This window comes from Pteropus vampyrus, unplaced genomic scaffold (assembly GCF_000151845.1).
Source record: "Pteropus vampyrus isolate Shadow unplaced genomic scaffold, Pvam_2.0 Scaffold10, whole genome shotgun sequence".
Lineage (NCBI taxonomy): Eukaryota > Metazoa > Chordata > Mammalia > Chiroptera > Pteropodidae > Pteropus > Pteropus vampyrus.
Genome location: NW_011888791.1, coordinates 2,773,977 through 2,793,895, shown reverse-complemented (window position 1 = coordinate 2,793,895; position 19,919 = coordinate 2,773,977). Strand labels below are relative to the sequence as shown.

The window sequence follows — 19,919 nt, the reverse complement described above, 5'->3', positions numbered from 1 at the left end:
TAAAGTCAAATTATTTGCTTCCTAATACATATTTAAAAAATACTTTCTGTAAGATAATATTGACCCAAACATTCATATCAAAAGGTAATTCTTTTAGAAGGCATTAGACAAGAAAATAGAATCACAATACATAAGCCACCCTTCCTTCTCCCCACTCACTTCTCCCACCGTTTTGTTACTTCTCTTTCCCGCACACCCCACTACAAACAACATAGAATTCTTTGCAAAGGAAGGTATCAATTTTTTTCTTTTTACCTGAATGTTTTGATGCTCCCTCTGATTTGACTTCATATTTACTTCGTCTAGCGTGTGTGGCAAATTGCGCTTTGAGAAAACAAAAGAGAATACATGTTAGCAAATATGAGAATACAGAAACATACATTTTCCTCAATAGGCAATAAACCCAATTAGTGATTTTCAGCTTACCCAACATTGAATTTTGCTGTACATAACACAAGGTGGCAGTGTTTCCACTTAAAACTCCAAATGAGAAGCATCTTTAAGGATAACAGGTTTTAAATAAATCAAGTATAATTTATTTTAAATATTTAAAAAAACACAATTTAAAATCCTTATTGTTAAGGATTTAGTTTAACCAAAGACATCAAATTTTGAAAAAGAGATTCTGTACTTAGACGCAAAACTAAAATTGTGCTATAAAGCATCATCAACCATCCCCAAAAGAAGAATTTACTCTTTAAAAACAGGAAGGGGAATTACACTAATGCTGAAAGAAAACATGGAAATTATGGAAATAATTTGGAAAATGTGGAAAAAATGTGGAAATTTCTTTCTCTGAGCACTAATGAAATAAAATATCAAAGGGTGTGGTAAGTAAGAGACACATAATCCTCTGACTTTAGCTATATTAAAAAAAATCTCTAAATGACTTGGTTGGGTACATGTTCTGTTTTTATACACTTACTGCTTTGAAACCTTATTCCAGTTTAGAGATTTGTTTTAATATAAACACAGTTATTAAACAAGAGAGCCAATAACCTCCTTTTTAATCCAAATTGAGCTTTAAATCTATACAATAATTTAGAAAGCTATTTCTTCCTTTTTGAGAGCTAAAAAAATGTTTTAATTCTCCAAGATAATTTATGTTTTGTATTATTTGTTGAGTTTTGCTTAATCAACTGTTTAAACTATCATTCTAATGAATTTGGATTTAGAATTAGAAGGACAAGTTCCCATTAACAAAATACTCTCTATCATAGTTTGGCCCAAACTATGTTTCTAGTCTCATTCTTTCTACCAAAGGACTGTTTTTCACATGGAATCTGACCACTCTCATCATACCACTTTTATTCCTTACTGGGTCCTTCATAACCTGGCACCTACTTACTTGCCCAACGATTCTCCTGCTCCATTATGTGTGCATCATTCCTGTCACTCTGGCCTTCTATTGCCCTACGAACATGTGGAACACACTCCCTCACAGGGGCTTGGTATTTGCCCGTCCCTCTTCCGCAGAGCTATCTGGCTCCCTCTTCATTTCCTCTTGTACTCAAATGTCACTTCCTGGGAGAGGCCTTTGCTGATGGGACAATCTAAAACAACTTTCCACTCTCTCCTTCATCTCCTATTCCTGTTCCGTTGCTCTTCAAAGCATCTGCTATGATACTAAATACTAATTTACCTATCGGTCATCTGTCTCACTAGGCTGGAAGTTAGTTCCATGAGTGAGAAACTTTAAGCACTATGATATTCCCAGCGCTTAGAAGAGTGATTGGCATTTGGGAGGTGCTCTACAGCTATCTCTTAAGCAAATTATTTTTTAAAACTATACTGTACTCTTCTCAATAATAGGAATTCTATGTCCCTTAGTACTAGGAAAAAATCCTTTTATAGAATATATTTTAATGTATTTGATAAATAATGGAAACAAATTAGTTTTATTGTTCCTAGCAGAATATTAACTCCATGTATTCTTTTAGATAACTCCCAGGACACTAAGCAGAATATCATTCCTAAATTAATAATCAATAATTCTTTAAATATCTGTATACTTCAGAAATCATTTATCTCTGATTCTATGTGACTGGTATGGATGTAACAGTGTACATTTTATTTAACTCTACCGCCACTTAGGTTATCTGAGGAAGAGGAGAGAAGGTTGAAACAGTTGCTCCAGATGGAAAAGAAAAGTGACAGCAGACGTGACCCATGCATGAATGTATTACTTAATTCTGATGGATTAAAAAGGAACACATGCTTTAATATAGCTTTTAGATTCAGGTGAAAGGTGGAGAAATGATGCAGAATGATGATCAGAATTGCTCAGAAGGTACCTGATTACTTTCTCTTCAGGGTTTGGAAGTGCTCAGGTTCCTGAAAAGCTGAAAGCCTGGAAGGAAACAGCCAGTAGAAGAGGAAAGATGCCTACACTAGCTTTTGAGCAAATGGGTAGAGTGGTGCCATAAACCAAGCCCAATTAACTTGAACTCAAAGAGACTGGGGAAAATGATAAGACATTTACTAAAAAAGGGACACAAAACCAGGTTTAAATAGCAATTTGATAATAAAATTAAAGCAAAGTATGAATTATTTCATGTATTTTTTTTTTTTTTTAAAGAAAAGTCCTCATTAAATAAACACGGAGCAAAAAAAATCAAAATGTTGACAGTGGTGTTGAAATCACAATATATAATCAGTTTTGAATTGTTCATTTCTTATTGCATTGGAAGAATTTTCCTATGATAGTAAATATTTGGCTCTGTAATTAAGGCAGAATAGGAGAAAAAACTATCTATGATCTGCCAGGCTAAAATTCATCATTTAAGAATCCCAACAAGGCGCGATATCTTGTACTTAAAAGGGTTGGATGTTCAACGCCGGCACTCAGGAGGCTATTTATTTTCCATTGGATACATTTATTGTAATTAAGATCTATTGTCCCAGCTTGTCCCAAGCTGAGTGATAGTATGTAGATAAAGCCTCAGGATCTTTAGATTAGGTTCTACATTGGCATGATTAACAGAAGAGAGAGAAGAGCATACATTTAAACTCAAAACAGTTATGTATAATTATTAACCACTTTTACTAAGCACCATTTTAAAAGACTTCTACTTTACTTAAATTGCATAATATCTCATTTTTTAATTAAAATTAAGATCTACCTGTTGTAAAGATGGTCCTTTCTTCCAAAGTTCTCTTCCTGAAGATTAAAGAGAGGAGACACAGGAATAGTGAAACAGCAGGTTAACTTGGGTAGATATGAATTCTCTAACTATATAACTGGGTCAATTTTAAAAAAGTAAATCTTAAAGTTTCCTTTAAAGCTTACTATTTTACAGTTAAAATAACAGTGAAATACCATTTTTGCCTATCAAATTTGCAAAGTTTTTTTTTTTTTTGCTATGACATCATCTAGGTAGATAATATTCAAAGTTAGGGAGGGGAGACAGGTGAAAAATGCAATGCTTAAAACACTCTTAAATTGGAAGGCAATTTGTCAATTTGTATCAAAAGCTTAAAGAAATGTGCACACCCTGAAACCCCAAGATTCAACTTTAGAAATTGATCCAAAGGGTATAATAAAAATATGCTGAAATATTTATGCATTAGGACAATCGCTAAATTGTTATTTCTATTAGTAAAAACTGCAAATAACTTAAATGACACCTATAGAAAATTTTTATTTAAAAAAATGGAATTCTATGCATCAACAAAAATCATACCATAGAAAAAGTATTTATGAGAAAAAACTCTTCAGAAGATAATAAACAAAAAGTAATCTACAGCTCACTCCAGGTGAGCTCAATTTTTATGCAAAAGAAGAGTGGAAGGATATTCCTCAAAATGTTAACAGAGGCTCCTCAGTAGTAGGATCAGTGACTAGTTTTATTTGTTGTGCTTTTCTGTATTTTTCAATTTCTCTTCAATAAACATAGAAAAATATCTGGCTCAGGTATTCAATAAATACTGGTTAAATATTTTATACGTGGGTTTGAACAATGATTCTTTCTTTAAAACTATAAGTATAAAAGTTAAAAGCTTCATCCCTCTTCATCGAAAACAATATATATTAGTAAAACACCTGATTTGACTCTTTGTCCTCAGTTCTTAAATCACTCCTCAGTATCATAGGGTTTACTGAGAAACTAGACAACATATGGAAAACACACTGCCTCAAAACAAGTGACTACAATGTAAATATGCAAAGCCATGGTATAGAGGGAGACTAATCAACACTATTTCTCAATAAGGAATGTTGTACTTCTTACAAATTGTAGTTCTACCATCTAAATCTTAAAAAGCAGCTCCTTATTAACCTGGACTTTGCTAGTTAAAAAACTGCTGGTACCTTTGCTGGTATTTTCCGATGCAGTCTTCAATAAGGTTAGAATGTCCAAATTGTCACCAATTCTTGCATAGTAAGAACTATCATGGCCAAGGGCATCCAGCAAGCTTACATCAGCACCATTTTTAATTAAGACTTCTACAGCATCTTTGCAACCATACTCACAGCCTAGCATAAGAGCAGTTCTAAAAGGGAAGGGGTTAGAATAAAAGACCTTGAGAAACATCAAAGAAAATACTTCAGAAATCTTCCCGAGCCCCCGTTTTTAGAGAGCAAATATTACTTTAAAAGTCATACTTGTTACAAATTCAGATTTTACTCTATATTTTTATCTTATATTTTAACTTCACTGCATTTATAAAAACACTTGCTTTGTGTCATACTTTGCAGAGCTAAACATTTATATATTATATACGTTTGCTACTTCTACTATAGCTTCCTTTAGTCCAGTCCTACTATGTCCTACAAGTAAATTACCACAAAAATCTTCCAAAACTGACTGTCAAAACGTACAACAATAAACCCAATCCCTTCATGAACTGAACTACATCATACAATCTCCCCAATCAATCCCTTCTACTCCAAACAAAACAAGAATCAGATCCCTGATGCCAATTTCTCTTCTTAGAAGAGCCTTGCTTCATCTTACTGGAGATCTTTTCATCTTCACACTTCATTTTAAAACTTGCCTCCTCAAAACATGATTCCTCGATTAACTCCATTATCATGGTTCATTCAGCCATGATAGAATCACCAGCACTTAAACATTTAACAGTATATGGGCAAATTGTAATAATGCAACAAAACAATTAAGTCATCACAGAAATTTAGAAGGATCCTGGAAATTATTTTGTTCACTTCTCTATTTTTATTGCTGAAATCGACACCTAATGAAATGAAGTGACTTAACCAACTCGGTCTTCAATTGTGAATTTTAGATTTCATAAGGAAACTGATTTTTGCCTTTACTCTGCTATGTATGTTCTATTTTTTTTTTATGCTCTCCAGTAGATGCCAGTATACAATTTTATATATAACAGGCATTACCAATGTTTTTGTTATAAGGGGAAAAAATGCTAAAGATAGGACAGAAAAAAAAGAAACTTAAATACGGAGTGTCAGAACCTAAGATTTCTATTTTTAAAACCATCTGCTATCTAGTCTATATAATACACATTGCTGTACCTCATTGGTTTAGTGTGTGTGTGTGTGTGTGTGTGTGTGTGTGTGTGTGTGTGTGTGTGAAGTTCCAATGAAAAACAAAGACAAACATGCTTGGAAAAATATAAAATCTATTAAAAAAAATAAGGCATTATATGCAAATCAACCAGATCATCCCTCTCTGATAATAAAATTTATTTTTAAATCAAATTCTCTTAGTTATGCTTAGCATCAGATTATATTTTCAAAAACAAAGTAATATCAAAAAAGCTACTTTCTTAATAATCACATCAATGATTTAATTGCTTAAGAATTTCCTTCTCTGAGATGCCTGAACAATAAAAACAATTAGAGCTATAAAATTTGACATCTAAAGATTATTTTATTATGCTTCTCTACTGCCGATGAACTACAAACAATAGGATACATGCTTAGAAAAATAAAATTAAGTCAAAAGAAACCAATAACTTCAGTCATAATCATCTATAAAATCCCAGAGACTTGTTATAAATTATTGTAATGCTTCAATAGTAGAGAGGATATATTTCAGATATTTTGTTGTCAGAAACTTTGTGACTATAAACATCAGAATTATAATATAGCAAGCACTGTAATACGCTAGACCAAGAAAAGGGGAAAGGGAGAATTATAAATAGAAATCATTACTATACATCAACTAAAATAACATCAAATACAGAAGCAAAAATAAACTAAGAATCTTAGGGTAGAGAATGAACCAGTTTCAGAGAAAGAGGTGGCACTGTGCCCAGGCAGGGTTAAGAGAGAAAAAACCTTGAGAAAATCTGTACTGAAATATGTCAAGCTCCAGGACACCCAAGTACCACTTTACTCTCAAAAGCCTCACTAACGAAGAAGTGGACTGTACATGTGATTTTTTATTCTTCTCCTTCATATCTTATTTGAGCCCATTTCATTAAATATTTTTTAAAGCTTAAAGTAACTGGGATGTAATTCCTCTTTTTTCAGTTCTTTGACTCAAATACAGGCTCTAATCGCTGCTTGTATTCTGTATTTTCCCTGTGATTTTCTTCCTATGTCCCTCTCCTTCTTTCTGCAGCAGACTCTGAAAAAAATAATTCTAAGGAAGGAGAGAATTGAAACGGATAGAAAGGCCAAGTCATAGCAGCAGAGTTTCAGAATCACCGTGCATCCAGCTGGTGTGTGGGGAGCTGTGATAAAAGAATTACCTGTTTTGCTTGTCTCTGGAATTAATATCCGCTCCTCTATCTATCAGCAGTTGACATATTGTTGGCCTACACATCTGAGTAGCCAGAACAAGTGGTGTACGCCCATCCTAAGCAACAAGAAAAATAAAACAGCATTAAGACAACAAATCTTCCAAAACATAAAAGTCAGAACACATGAGTTGAAATGATAATGACTATAAACTGACTTACTACATCTTTGGCATTCACTGAGGCCCCATGGTCACAAAGCAGCTGTATGCTTGAAGGACAGTCTGCCATCGCTTTGAGGAACAAAGGAAAATGATAAATGGTGAACATCTGTTGTTAAGACATGTGATGTTTTGCTAGGTCCATATAAGGCCTAAGTTCTTCAATTTCTAAATTGCCAAGCTTCACATCCTTCACTCTCAGTTTAGCATAATAAGCATCAATTTTCTAACTGAAAATGGATTAGACAAGATTGTTTTATATATTTTGCATAATTTGTTAGAACCAACGAATATTATCATTCTGTAGAAAACAAAAATAGATTGCTATTCTAAGAGTAAACACAAATAATAAGAATAAAACTTAAATTTTCTACTTATAGTATGTTTTTAAATATGGCCAGAACTGACTGGATCCTTGAAGTGTTAGCTCAGGGTTTTTTTTTAAAGAATCAAGTTCACTTTTTAAATAGAAGAGCCACAGTAAATGAAATACGACTCATACAATTCATATTTCCTTTTCAAAGCAATGATTGCAATGTCTGCCCTTGCTGCAAAACATGGTCATTTTGCTAAAACAGAAAATCTCATGATGCTTCTTCTCTGACCAACACTAGAGCTCATATTTGTATTAAGAAAAAAATTACTGTCAAATTCATAAAATAAGATTGGGTTTAGACTCCCTGTAATGTTTTTTAAGCTTATGAATTGGTACTAAATTATCAGCACAAAAAAGTACTGACAAAGTCAGCACTCTTTTTGTGTATGAAATTCAATAGAATAAAACCAAATATGCATTAGAAAATCAAGTAAATATTCATTTCTGATGTCTTTAATCCAGCAAGTCTTTTATATAAAATACATAATCTTTAAAAAAAAAAAAAGATAACCTGAAACTGAATACATTAATTCAGAAGCTATAAAATTAACAAGCATTCAGGCCCAATTAAAAATAAGCGTGAAAAAATGTAAAGCATAATAAATTCCAGAGAGTTGATATACTGAACAAATAAGTCACTATTAAAGGTGCTATGATGGAGAGTGTCAGCTGTTCACCAAACTCTGATTGCTTTTTTCCATGGTAGTAAAATTGTGCTGGGCGCATGGTAGCTCACCTAGAGACCACAGTTCCCAGGGACTCTGATATGTGGGCATGACCACATGAGTTAGATCATGCTAATGGAACCTCTAACTTCTGAGTCTAGGTCTTAAAAGAGTGGTTATACATTGCTGCACAATCTTTTCCCTTCCTGTTAGCAGAAAAACACAGGTGCCTGCTATCAGCTTCAGCCTTAAAGATGAGGACATGCCCTAGGCAATGGTAGAACTGCAAAATGGAAGAAATCTGGATGCCTGAATGACCATATGGCACAAGCCAATCTGAACTTCGGGGGTGTGATATGAAAGAAATTAATGCTGTGGGTTTTTTTAAGCCAATGTTATTTTACGGTGTTTTTGTCACAGGAGCCTAGCCTATCCCTAACTAAGACAAATACTGCTATCAGGATTCAGGTGCTGCTATCACAAATACCTAAATTACATGGCACTGATTTAGTTGTTGGTTACTAGGTGGTAAGTAAACATTTTTCAGGCCAGAAATCTTGTTGTTCTTCTCATGCTATGGCAAAACATTTGATAGAGCTATCTCATCTGTCATAACTTAGAAGGTACCCCATGTGACTATGGAGACTTTCTAGTGAAACGATAGAAAAAAGCCAAAATTTTAGTGCATATTGGCAGCTGCTTACTGCTTTTAGTACAGTATTATAAGACAGAGATCAGGACAAGGAAGAATTAGCGAATTTATGAACACAGATGGAAAGAAATAGAGAATGTCTAGATATTTGTGACCTCACAGGTGTGGAAAGGCCAATTGTGTACATCGAATAGCAAGCTATAAAACTAATGCTGGTCACAACTTTTCTCAAACACCTCCCAATAAAGAAAAAAAAAAAGATCTAAACATCAGATTAAGGATATTATATTCTCACTCAAGACTATTATTTCAGATGGCTTTGCGGTAGCGGCCATTAAATGAGGTAGAATCACGAGTCTAGAAGTAAAGACAAGAAATAGAAGAGAGTTTAAGAACTCTACGTCCAGAAAATAACTTTGGAAATGGTTCATGCATATGCATGGTGCTGGCAACAAAGAGACCAAAAATCTACCAAGGTTTGGATGGAATTGTACCATCCGAAAGCCCAGTAGGCTAATACTCATGATTGTTCCAGGCCTTAAGCTGTCTCTACAGAGGGCACACTCTCCAACATCCAATTTATCTGTGACCTTGGGGGACAATGGACAAAAATATCTCAGAAGGCAGAGCTAGGGCCCACAGAGGACAATGTGTAAGGAATTTCTCCCAGAAAACAGAATGAGAGAGGCATTCAGAGGAGCTAACCAAGAAATTTAATCCAAGACCTCCAGAGGAAGTCTTTGTAAGTTTTTCTCAATAGCATTTTATACCTAGCGACTAATAACTGCTGTGTGTTTCCCAGTTCTCTCTTTTCACTTATCCTGTTCTTGCTCCATCACCATAAATTGTGAGGAGCAGATCTCTTCTCTTTGAGTTTATAGAATTCTGGACCATGAAGAGCTGCATCAGAATTAAAACCAGAAAACTGCACATTGCCCTGGAAACCTAGACTTTCAGCAAGCTGCAATAACTGGGCTGTCTTATATATCCTCTTCCTTGGGGTAGTGGGGGTAACAGGTTCTACGTGTGGAAAGTAGAGGCTGCAGGAATACCTGGAACTCCAGAGGGGTGAACTGTAACAGAAAATGCAATTTGTTACCAAAATCTGGTTTTTCTTTCTATAGTGTAACAGCTTGACCATGACTAGTCACCTAGAGACTACATTTCTGAGCCTCTCTTGCAGATAAATAGAGCCAATTGACTTTGCTTTTGTCAGTAGACTATGAGTACAGGGCTATCTACCACTTCCAAATCTGCTCTCTTTCCCCTTGCCAGTAGCTGGATGTGACTACAATCCTGCTTCAACCACGTAGTTGACAAAGATACTCAGAGGCAAGTAGAGGAACAAGATGGAAAGAATTCAGTTCATGAATGACCTTGAGTCACCTGTCAACCTCTACCACTCAACAATTTTTTTATAAGCAGCTGACTTTGGAGTTCTTTTATCACATCAACTTAGTCTTATTCTAACTTTGCCCATACACTTACTGAATAAATATTAAAATTTCAATTAATTAAGTTGTGCCAGTTTTAAATGCACACACGCATACACTGTGATATCATCACCACAGTCAAGGTACTAAACGTGTATGTGTATATGTGTGTGTGTTTGGTTGTTTTTTTCTGCGTGGTAAAAATACTTAACATGAAATCTATCTTCTTATTATATTTTATATTTATTATGTCATATATTTTAAAGTCTACACTAATTATATAATAATTATGTGAAGTTTTCGTATATAATTACATCTCAAAAAAGCATAAAATAAAAAAATGGGAAAACTGCACATCGACTAGAAAACATTGAAAATATTTTCAAGTGCACTAATTGTAATAATGGTATTACGCTTAGGTTACAAAATAGAATCATTACCTTTTAGAGACACAAACTGAATTGTTTATGGATAAAATTCTATGATGCCTTGGATTTGATTTAAAATATGCCGGTGGAGTGGGAGAGTAATGGGTGGTAGTAGACATCAATCAAAATTGGCCATATGTTGACAATTGTCTAAGCTGGGTGAAAGGTACAGGTGTTTTAATGTAATATTCTGACTTCATGTATGTTTGAAATTTTCCATAATAAATAGTTAAAAATAATTGTTAAAACGTGATTATTAATAACATTGGATTAATTTTTTTAAAAAACTAGAAAAAGATGGTAGAACAAAAACATCATGAGACACATTCATCCTTCAGTAAGCAGCAAAATAATTTTTAAAATTCCATCAAGCACAGCAAATTATCATTACGAATATAAACTGTATTTTTTAATGATTTTTAAATTTATTTTGAAAATTTGCCTTGATGATTCCATAACTGTGCAAACGTGATAAATACATCACTTATGAATGTGCACTTACGTTTTTATTAGTAATACAAAATTATCATGAAAAATAAAATCTATAGTAACTCACAGGGGTCACTGTGAGGCTCAAACGATAATGTGAAAATGCTTTCCAAATAATACCATTCTACACAAAAATTTTAAAAATGCACTGTGTAAAAATTAAATTATTATAAAAGCACATGAAATGTAAAAAGAAAAACAAAAAAATTAAGGTATAAAAGTTTAAAGGAAATTTGAAGTATAATGCGTTTTTAACTCATACTACTTTAATCTACTGTAGATATTCCATATATGTGAAAAGAGAAGGCTAATATTTTTTCCTTCCTCTGGCCTTCTAGTAAAAGGTGGGAACGTCTGAAGAGTCAGGCTAGAGATCAGACTATGTTACATTTCAAAAATACTTAATATCTAACTTTTCTCTAAGTATTTTAAGAGACCTAAAGAATAATACAGATAAATTTAGATACACAAGTATGAATAATAAAATCTATGAAATTATTAGTATAGATTTTTTTAAAATATAGCACATTACAGTGATATGAAATTCAGCATTGATACCTCTAAACCAGCCACTTCCTCCCTTAATTAAGAACTTACTACATGCTAGGCACTATTTATGATTTAATTATAACCACTTATGAGAGTAGTATTAACTTCATTTTGAAGATGAAAAAAATGAGATTGAGACATGTTAATTAGGTAAATGTAGTTTTCAAGAAAGAGAAAAGTCTTTTTCCCATTTCTCCTGTCAATTCCCTCTGCCTCTCCCTCCCGCTCCTCCTCTCTCCTCTTCCCGTCCCTTTCCCTCCATGCTTAAGAGCTCCTTGAGAGCAGGATTATGGTTTATTCATCTTTTGACTTTATCATCTAGCAAACTGCCTGGTAAATATTGGCTGAATAAATCTTGTAAAACTGTACGATCTAAAAAATTTCAAATTTGAGTAAAAGAAATTGTAATATTCTTTCTCCATGAATTATACAAATATATGCATGCTAAACTTTGATATTAATTTAAATATCTAGCCATTTTAACAAATACCTGTTTATGTCCAAGTGAAACTTTTGCTTACCAGCATCATGAAGTGCGGTTCTTCCCTGTTGGTCTGCATGTTCAGTGGGACAATTGTACTGTTAAAACAAAGAAACTTAGTGATCTAGAAGAGTTTTATTTTTAAATTAAACATCTAAATTCAAATGAACAGCTGTTATTTAATCTTAAAATATTCCATTTATTAAAAAAAACAAAGGATACTACACAAACCACTAAATATTTTGACATGAAACAAATATAATAATGTTACACTGTAAATTTAATAATATTTCACCAAACAGGAAAACATATGGTACGTTACAATAGAGTGGGATATAAAAAATATGTTATTGTTTGACTTTTTTTTTTTCCAGCAGGAGTTAAATCTTGAACAACTGAATCAGAAAAACAAATGAGTTCTGCTGTTATACTTAGTGGGAAAATGTTTATGGAAATGTATGACTGGACCCTTTAACTGAAAATTCAGCCCACTCGTTCATAGAATTTTGTGGCTGCCTGATTACACATTTAACTAATGGTTAATATTACATAGTGTAAGTTACTGACATTTATATAGAAATACTTAGATTCTATGCTGTATCACTTTATCTTATCTTATGTCCTATACCAGACAACAGAAAATTCCAATCTCCAGCTAATGTCAACAGGAAGGTCATGTCTTTGTTATTTATTTTTAATACACTGAGTTATGCAACTCACTTCCCTCAGAGTTTTTGCTCTTTATTGTTCACATTCTTTTACAAATGATGGAAAAAATATTATGTAAGATAATAGTTAATCTACTATTTTCTTTGATCTCAAATTCCAAAAACACATTAAAAACACATGTGTTGTTTGCAGTCAAAGTAATAAAACCAAAGTAACAGAACGAAAATATTAACCACTTTTACTACCTGTAGAAGTTTTTGTAGGCACAATGCATGTCCATATTTTGCAGCCAGGTGAAGAGGATTTCTTCCTATGAAAGAAATAATTTAAAATAGACATGAATTTTCCATAGAAATGTCATTCATTTTTTTCAGAATTAGTTGACAGGATACTTAATTTGTAAGCATGCTTTCAGTTTCTAAGACATTTCATATGGGTTGATATTTTAATAACATAATATACACACCAAAACAATGAAGGTGGGAAGAAAAGTTAAACATACAAATGCATAAAGAGCAGGAACTCTGTCTTATTTGCCCTGTATTCTCAATACTTAGAGCAGTGCTTGAAACACAGTAAGTAATTAAATACTGGCATAGCAAAGAAGAGAGGGAGGGAGAGAAAGAGAAAAAGAACGGGGAAAGAAGGGAAAGATTCACAGAGTTCTCAAAACACTTCCAAACAGGCAGTGTGGATACTAAAATGGAGGAAATTAAGAGATATAAGTAAAAGAAAGGGTACTCTCTAATTAATTTCTATGCTTCAACTAAAAGTCAAAGCTCACTAAGAGGCTGTGTCTCTGGAAATTAGACTTGTTCAACTATATACATTAAAATGTGCAATTGTAAAGGAAATGACAAGGAGGAGGGCAGGGAAGAGGGTACCAGATAATCTGAAAGCTTAACTCTGAATACTGAAAACATAAATTTTCAGAGAACATTCTACCTCTAAACACTATTTCTCCTAATTATATTTTTTTACACATATATCTCTCTTGGTTGGTGAAGATGTAAGGATTTCACCAGGCTATTCCAGCTTCCAATTGCTTCCAATCTTCAGTGTTTTTAATTTCTCTCTACCTTCACAAACTTCTTAAAAAATATAATTTGACTTCACAAGTTGACCTTTTTGCTAGAAAAGAAGGCATTTATGTTCTACTCATCTTGGATGAATGAATAAATTGGCTTTCAACTGTCATTCAGTTTTATATGAGTTCAGATAAGTGGGTAAGTTTTCCTAGGTCTGATTACTTTTGTGTAGCTGACTAACTAGGTTTCAGAACAAAAAGCAGCGAGTCCAGGTCTTTAAACAGGGAAAGATACAAGACCTTCATCTACATCTAAAGTTTTCTTATTACAATAAATCAGAGTGATAATTTCAAATTTCAACTTGCTACTACTGTTCATGGAAAAGTTTCCTACAAACATTTTACATTGTGAAAAGTGCCTAAAATAACTCATTTGCATGGGAAATAAGAGAGAGTATGAAGTAGGATGGTGGGAATAGGGACAGTAGTGAGAGTCCCTGGTATTCAACAAAATGCCATAGGAACTTGGTCATATAAAAATGTCAGGTCAGGTATTTCCTAAGCCAAATTCAAAATCAGCCACTTGAGACAGGGCAGTAAAAAATCAAGGAAACATCAGATCTAAATCTTACCACCGTAAATTATACCAAAGGTGCATACCTAGTAAGACCTAGGTCACAAATACCTCAAAATCACACTAACTTGAAATCTGGCTATTTTCAATATACTTTCATATTGCTAGCAACTAAAAGAATTCTACTAAAAAACACATAAAGTTTTTTTTTATCAAATTTTTATCAAATATCCACATCTAGATTATAACAGACAATATAACAAATGAGAGAAGGTCCTTGTCCTTAGAAGAGGACAAACAATAAAACAAAACAAATAAAAGTGTGACTAAACAACAGCAAAAAAAAAAAAAATGACAAGGTTAAATAAGCAGGCTATGTTGGAATGCAGTATATGAAATGTCTGCTGAGCTTGGAAAGCATTTGAGTTTGATCTGCACTGAAGGAGGGAGGGCAAAAGTCACTAGGTCGACCACTAGGCAAAAATGTCCAGAGCAGAAAGAACACACAGAGAGAAAAATACTAGTTTGAATTAGAATCAGCACAATAAATTTAAAAAGGCTTTAAAGAGTTCTAAACAGATACGTCCAAATTTTCTAAAAACAAATATTTCTCCACATCAATGAATGTATATATAAGTAACAGTACATTCTTTTGTTCCCTGGCAGATAGTTTGGTCTTCAGTTTAGAATACAATATATCTTTAGGTAAAAATTATCCTCATCAACTCAATTTTGATCTCTCGCTCTCTCTCTTCCCCTTCAATTTCTAAACACAGCACTGGTTAACAGTAATGTATTTGTCCACACATGGAGTCAGAGGATAAAATATCAAAGTTGTTTAAAAAAATTCTCTATTCTTGGTCACCTTCTATTTAACTGAGTAACAAAGTAGAACCACAGAGAAATAAGATGTCAAGAGTCCCAGAGAACTGAGAAAGGTTATCCTGATGAACAGAAAGCTAACATACTCTTTGAAGAAAACAGCTATAATCAAATACTTAAATTAAAGGTCTATCTTGCAATGTGCACACAAACTTATGTTGTAAGATTTTAAAAGACACACAGGTATGACTAAGTTTAAGCAGAAAACGTGGTAAGAGATTGACTTAAACTGTCCACAAGAAATATTTTTTTATAAATATAGTTAACTGACACAGAACACATTTCCTTGTGAGACATGATGGTTAAGAACACACACTGACCACGATTCATCTAATGAAAGACCCTAGATGAGCTACTTAACTGCTCAGTGTCTCACAGCCTCATTGGGTTGATGCAAGGATAAAAGGATTAAGTATGTGTAGAGCACTTACGTGTTATGTGTCAGCTATTTTTATGATCTTTATTGGTAATGTTGTCATGAGGCAGTTAGTTCCCCATTACAAAAAAAAGTCTAACCAAATGTCCAATGACCTCACAACATAGAGATTCACACACTGAGTAGTACGTGAGTATAAACTAAACGGCCTCTAATGGTTCTTCAAAATCCGAGAATTTATATGAGTTCTGACTCCAAAATCCGAGAATCCAACTGCTGGTTAGTTCAGTAATCCTTTCTACTAAGTTTCCAGAACTTGACCTCTCTCCGACAATACCTCAGAAGTAAAACTTTCTCAGCTACTTAAAAACAGAAAATAAAAGATTTCTCTTTTTAAATCACTTTTAGTTCTGATGAAAAACTTTAGCAGTGGACAAAGCTTGTATCCTCCTCCTATTTTGTCATCGACTATGGAGGCAAACATACCTGCAGTGTCGCTGGTTGTAATATCAACACCGTGTATAAGGATGGCATTCAAACATTCAAGATTTCCCTTTGACGCCACAACATGGAAGCTAAACAAAAAGAAAACATTTGTTATGCCATGGAAACTACCAAATGTTACCCCTAACGTTATCCTTTATTTAACGGACACACATACACATGTTTTAAAGGCTGGAGCACCCATATATTTAATACAAGAATGTATTCCATATGACTGATAAACTCATTTTAACCTAAATGTACGTAAGGGGCCAATATTTTCTAGAAATATCTTCTTAGAACCAATGGAATATTCTCATATTCAATAATCGTAATAATAGAAAATTTATACTATGATATCATTAACTCTATAGTTTATTGTTTCAATAGCAAAGGCACTGGTTTTTGGAGCTTAATAAATACACTGAAAATTTTCTAGCAGCTGGTGATATAAAGAATATCTATTTTGCTTAGTTTCGAAGATACTGAAACTGCCAAAGCAAAATTACAGCAGAATGCTAAAGTCAAAGACAGATCAAAACACTATTACTCTTTAGAATTATCAAATTAAATCTGGCATAGAAAAGCCTTCAAGACAACAAACTAAGCTACACTTGAAACCCATAGAGGAACTGGCATCATCTCCTTCCCCAAAAGTACCAATGGCCATCACCTAATTCTTCCTTTTGCTCATAGACCTGTATGACTGGTTGAAGTTTCACTTAAATAGGCATAATTAAACAAATTTCCTAATAAGGTGAGTAAAGCCCTCTTAAACTTTAAGCATCAAGTATTCCAAATTCAAGATAAAATATCCCACTGTTTCTTTGATCATCTAACACTTTATTAATCAACAAACATTTACAAAAATATTTTGTGTGCAATAAGAACTGACAGTGAGTATATTCAACCACATCCAAACTAGTATGTAAATACAAGTGACCAAGTTGAACTCAGGTTGAAATAGAACCAAGGCCCTAAACAAATACAAGTACGATAACCACTGTGAAGGTGCCAAGACATAAAGGATGTGCTCTGCAAGGTGCCTAGATACAGACACACTCTGTATCACACCCTAACTTCCCTGACCATATCATTTAAACATTTTATGTTTCCTCATTCCCTAGTTCCCTCATCCCTACCTTTATTATTTTATGTAGAACTATTATAAATTAAGGGTTTATTTTCTTTATAGTCTATCAATCTCTTCCCTCTCAACTATAAATACCATGAAAACAAGGATTTTTGTCTGTTTTGTTTCCTATTATATTTGCAGAACCAATTTAAGTTCTGGACCCTCAAATATTTGAATAACTGAATGCTTAGAGACAAAATCCAGAAATAGCTTACATATTCATTTCCAGATATTATAACACTCAGTCATGCATCTCTATTAGTATTATAACTGATATAAATGAAAACTAGAAACCAAGTACTACTAAGTAAAGCAAAGCAGATTTGTGTGCAATTTGAATTAGAAAGAGATATTTCTGATAAAAGAAATATAGTATTCTTAAGAGTCAGATGAGTTCTCCTTAGAGTAAATTGCTCTAAGTCTGAGGGTATCAACCTCTCTGCAACACTGAAGAGGGTAATTATACTATGCAATGTACCACTAGAACCTTTCGAGGAATGATAATTTCCTTCAGGCAAAAGTATTTCATCTCCCCCAAACCTTGAAGATACCATATTTTGTTTGCTTGTTTTCATTTCTTAGCTCACAAAATCTGGAAGACTTCTTTCTCCAAAACAAATCAAATTATATCAATGATGAATTAAAGGGCAGAAGTCACAGCAAATCTACAATGCATTATTAATGCCGGTGTGCCATAAATAGATGTACTTCAGAAAAAAGATGTATCAACTACTGAACTATATGCCAAGAGTTCTAAAGGAAATTTGAAAAACTTCTATATAGAAATGCTCTTTTGCATTAAAAAGAAAGTCAATAAGTTTTCTTTTTTTAAACAAGACAAGTATTTCTACTCCCATAACAGGAAATCCAGGTAAAGTGGACAATTTCTACCTCTGAGGACAACTAGAAAAGCTGCATAGAATATAAGACATATATTTGAAGGTATCAGTGAGCTAACTAGATAGTGAAAAATTAAGAGGCTGGATGCAGGGAAGGACAGATGAGGTGAGCTTAGTGTTTGTGGCCATTTGGGGCTAGGAGCAATGGCTGATTCCAGAGATAACAACTGGGAGGCTGAACAGCACTTCTGATAGCCTGAGGAGATGGGGAGAGAGGAATTGGGATCTACAGCTCTCTAGGTGACGGGGGTTTCTTGATAAATTTGCTCCACTTTGCGTTGGCAAAGGAATGCACCCTAAGAGAGAGGTGGACAGGAAGAAAACATATCCTTGCTGTGACTATGGCCAGGCTTCAAATATTTCATTTTCAAACGTGGATTGAGCTCAAGGAGCACATATTACTTTTGTCTTAACTTTCAAAATTACCCCCCCGCCCCCAAAAATCATCTAAAATAAAATTATTTTCATAATTACAGACAATACAAAAAATATATTTGTAACGTCATATATTTGACTAAATAGAAAATGCTTTAATTAAGGAAGAATACAGTTTGTATATGAGTAATAAAAGGAAAATATTTTATCTTATAAATTCTAGAAAGAATTCTACTTCCTACAGTGAAAACCTCAAAGACTCAAATACTACTCAAATATTTTACAAAGTTCACAGTTCATCAAATTACACTAGATTTTTATAATCTGACCACTAATACAATTAATTTCACTCAAAATTAAACTTTTGATTTAGAAAATCTGAACAAAAACTCAAGCAAACATTCAGTCAAAACATTAAAAGTGTGGATGGGCAGAACTGAATAAAAAAGGTTTCATTGAATATTTTCATCCCAAAGAAGATTCTCTTCATCTTTTAATATCTTGGTGTTTGGGAAAAAAGAAACATGAAAAAAACAAACACTTTTAGATCTTAAATGTTCACTATTTATACTGTGAGCCCAATACATGGCTTAAAATTTAGCAAAAGGAGCGGAACTCAAAATAACCAATGTTTCTGTAGCTATCAAATTGCCTACTTGATAAAATCAAAACAGTATATAGAAACTGGAATTTTTCAAACTTACTGTTCTTAACAACTACTTAATTTTTAAGTCATGCTTTGCTCTTTTTACTATTCTTAATATCTAAGCATTCTAAGGTACTGACCTACATTAAACATTAATTATTTGCTTCTTAATATTCATCTGTATATTTAATATCTGGTTTTAGTTATACTCATACGAGCATAAGATAGAGGAATTTTAGGAAATGAGACTTTTCACCTCTAACTTTGGAATGTTTCCCAGATATGGTTTTAACTGCTGTATCTATAGATGATAGTAAAGGACCTAGATCTTACCCTTTAATACACTGCTGCCCACCATGAACAGGAAGGGAGGTAATGAAGACTGGGGAGGAGTGGGAGAAAAGACAGCTTGTAAACAAGACAGTAGTCCTCAGTAACACAAAATCAAAAAGGGGAGGATCACTACCTGTACTGTATCTCCTTAAGCTACACAAGTTATCCTGTATCCCTTTTAGATCTAAACATTGTCATTTAAATTAAATTTAATTTTCATTTACCTAAATAAACCAATGGCTTGGGGGTTGAGAGAAAAACAAAGTGTAATTTACAGAACTCTTCTAAGACAGAAAACTTGGTTTCACATCCCAGCTCTGTGATGTTTCATGACATTTGGCCAAGTTATTTAATGTCTGTAAAACTTTTCCTACTTCTTTTAGAGGGCCACAGCAAGGACTAAATATAAGGAATATGAAAAAGCTTATAAATGAAATGCACCAAATAACACTAGCTGTGGTTTGCCACAGGGCCTAAAGAACTAGACCACTGGTAGTACTTCAGTATTTTCTCTAGCTTGGAAATCTTTCAAATTGAAAGTGATTCTATAGTGTGAGTTTTGA

The 19,919-nt window shown here is 33.4% G+C and overlaps 1 protein-coding gene across 2 annotated transcripts in view; it reads right to left on the bottom strand.

Moving 5' to 3' along the window:
* Window positions 1-19,919, bottom strand: part of UACA (uveal autoantigen with coiled-coil domains and ankyrin repeats) — an 80,207-nt gene that overhangs the window by 20,538 nt on the left and 39,750 nt on the right. For both annotated transcript variants that reach the window (XM_011375864.2, XM_023521952.1), the window contains exons 3-10: window positions 15,972-16,060; window positions 12,872-12,936; window positions 11,998-12,055; window positions 6,886-6,956; window positions 6,676-6,782; window positions 4,310-4,491; window positions 3,123-3,160; window positions 256-324 (exon numbers count right to left, since the gene is read on the bottom strand). In XM_011375864.2, the coding sequence (XP_011374166.2) occupies window positions 256-324; window positions 3,123-3,160; window positions 4,310-4,491; window positions 6,676-6,782; window positions 6,886-6,956; window positions 11,998-12,055; window positions 12,872-12,936; window positions 15,972-16,060 (679 nt within the window). The remainder of the gene's footprint in view (window positions 1-255; window positions 325-3,122; window positions 3,161-4,309; window positions 4,492-6,675; window positions 6,783-6,885; window positions 6,957-11,997; window positions 12,056-12,871; window positions 12,937-15,971; window positions 16,061-19,919) is intronic.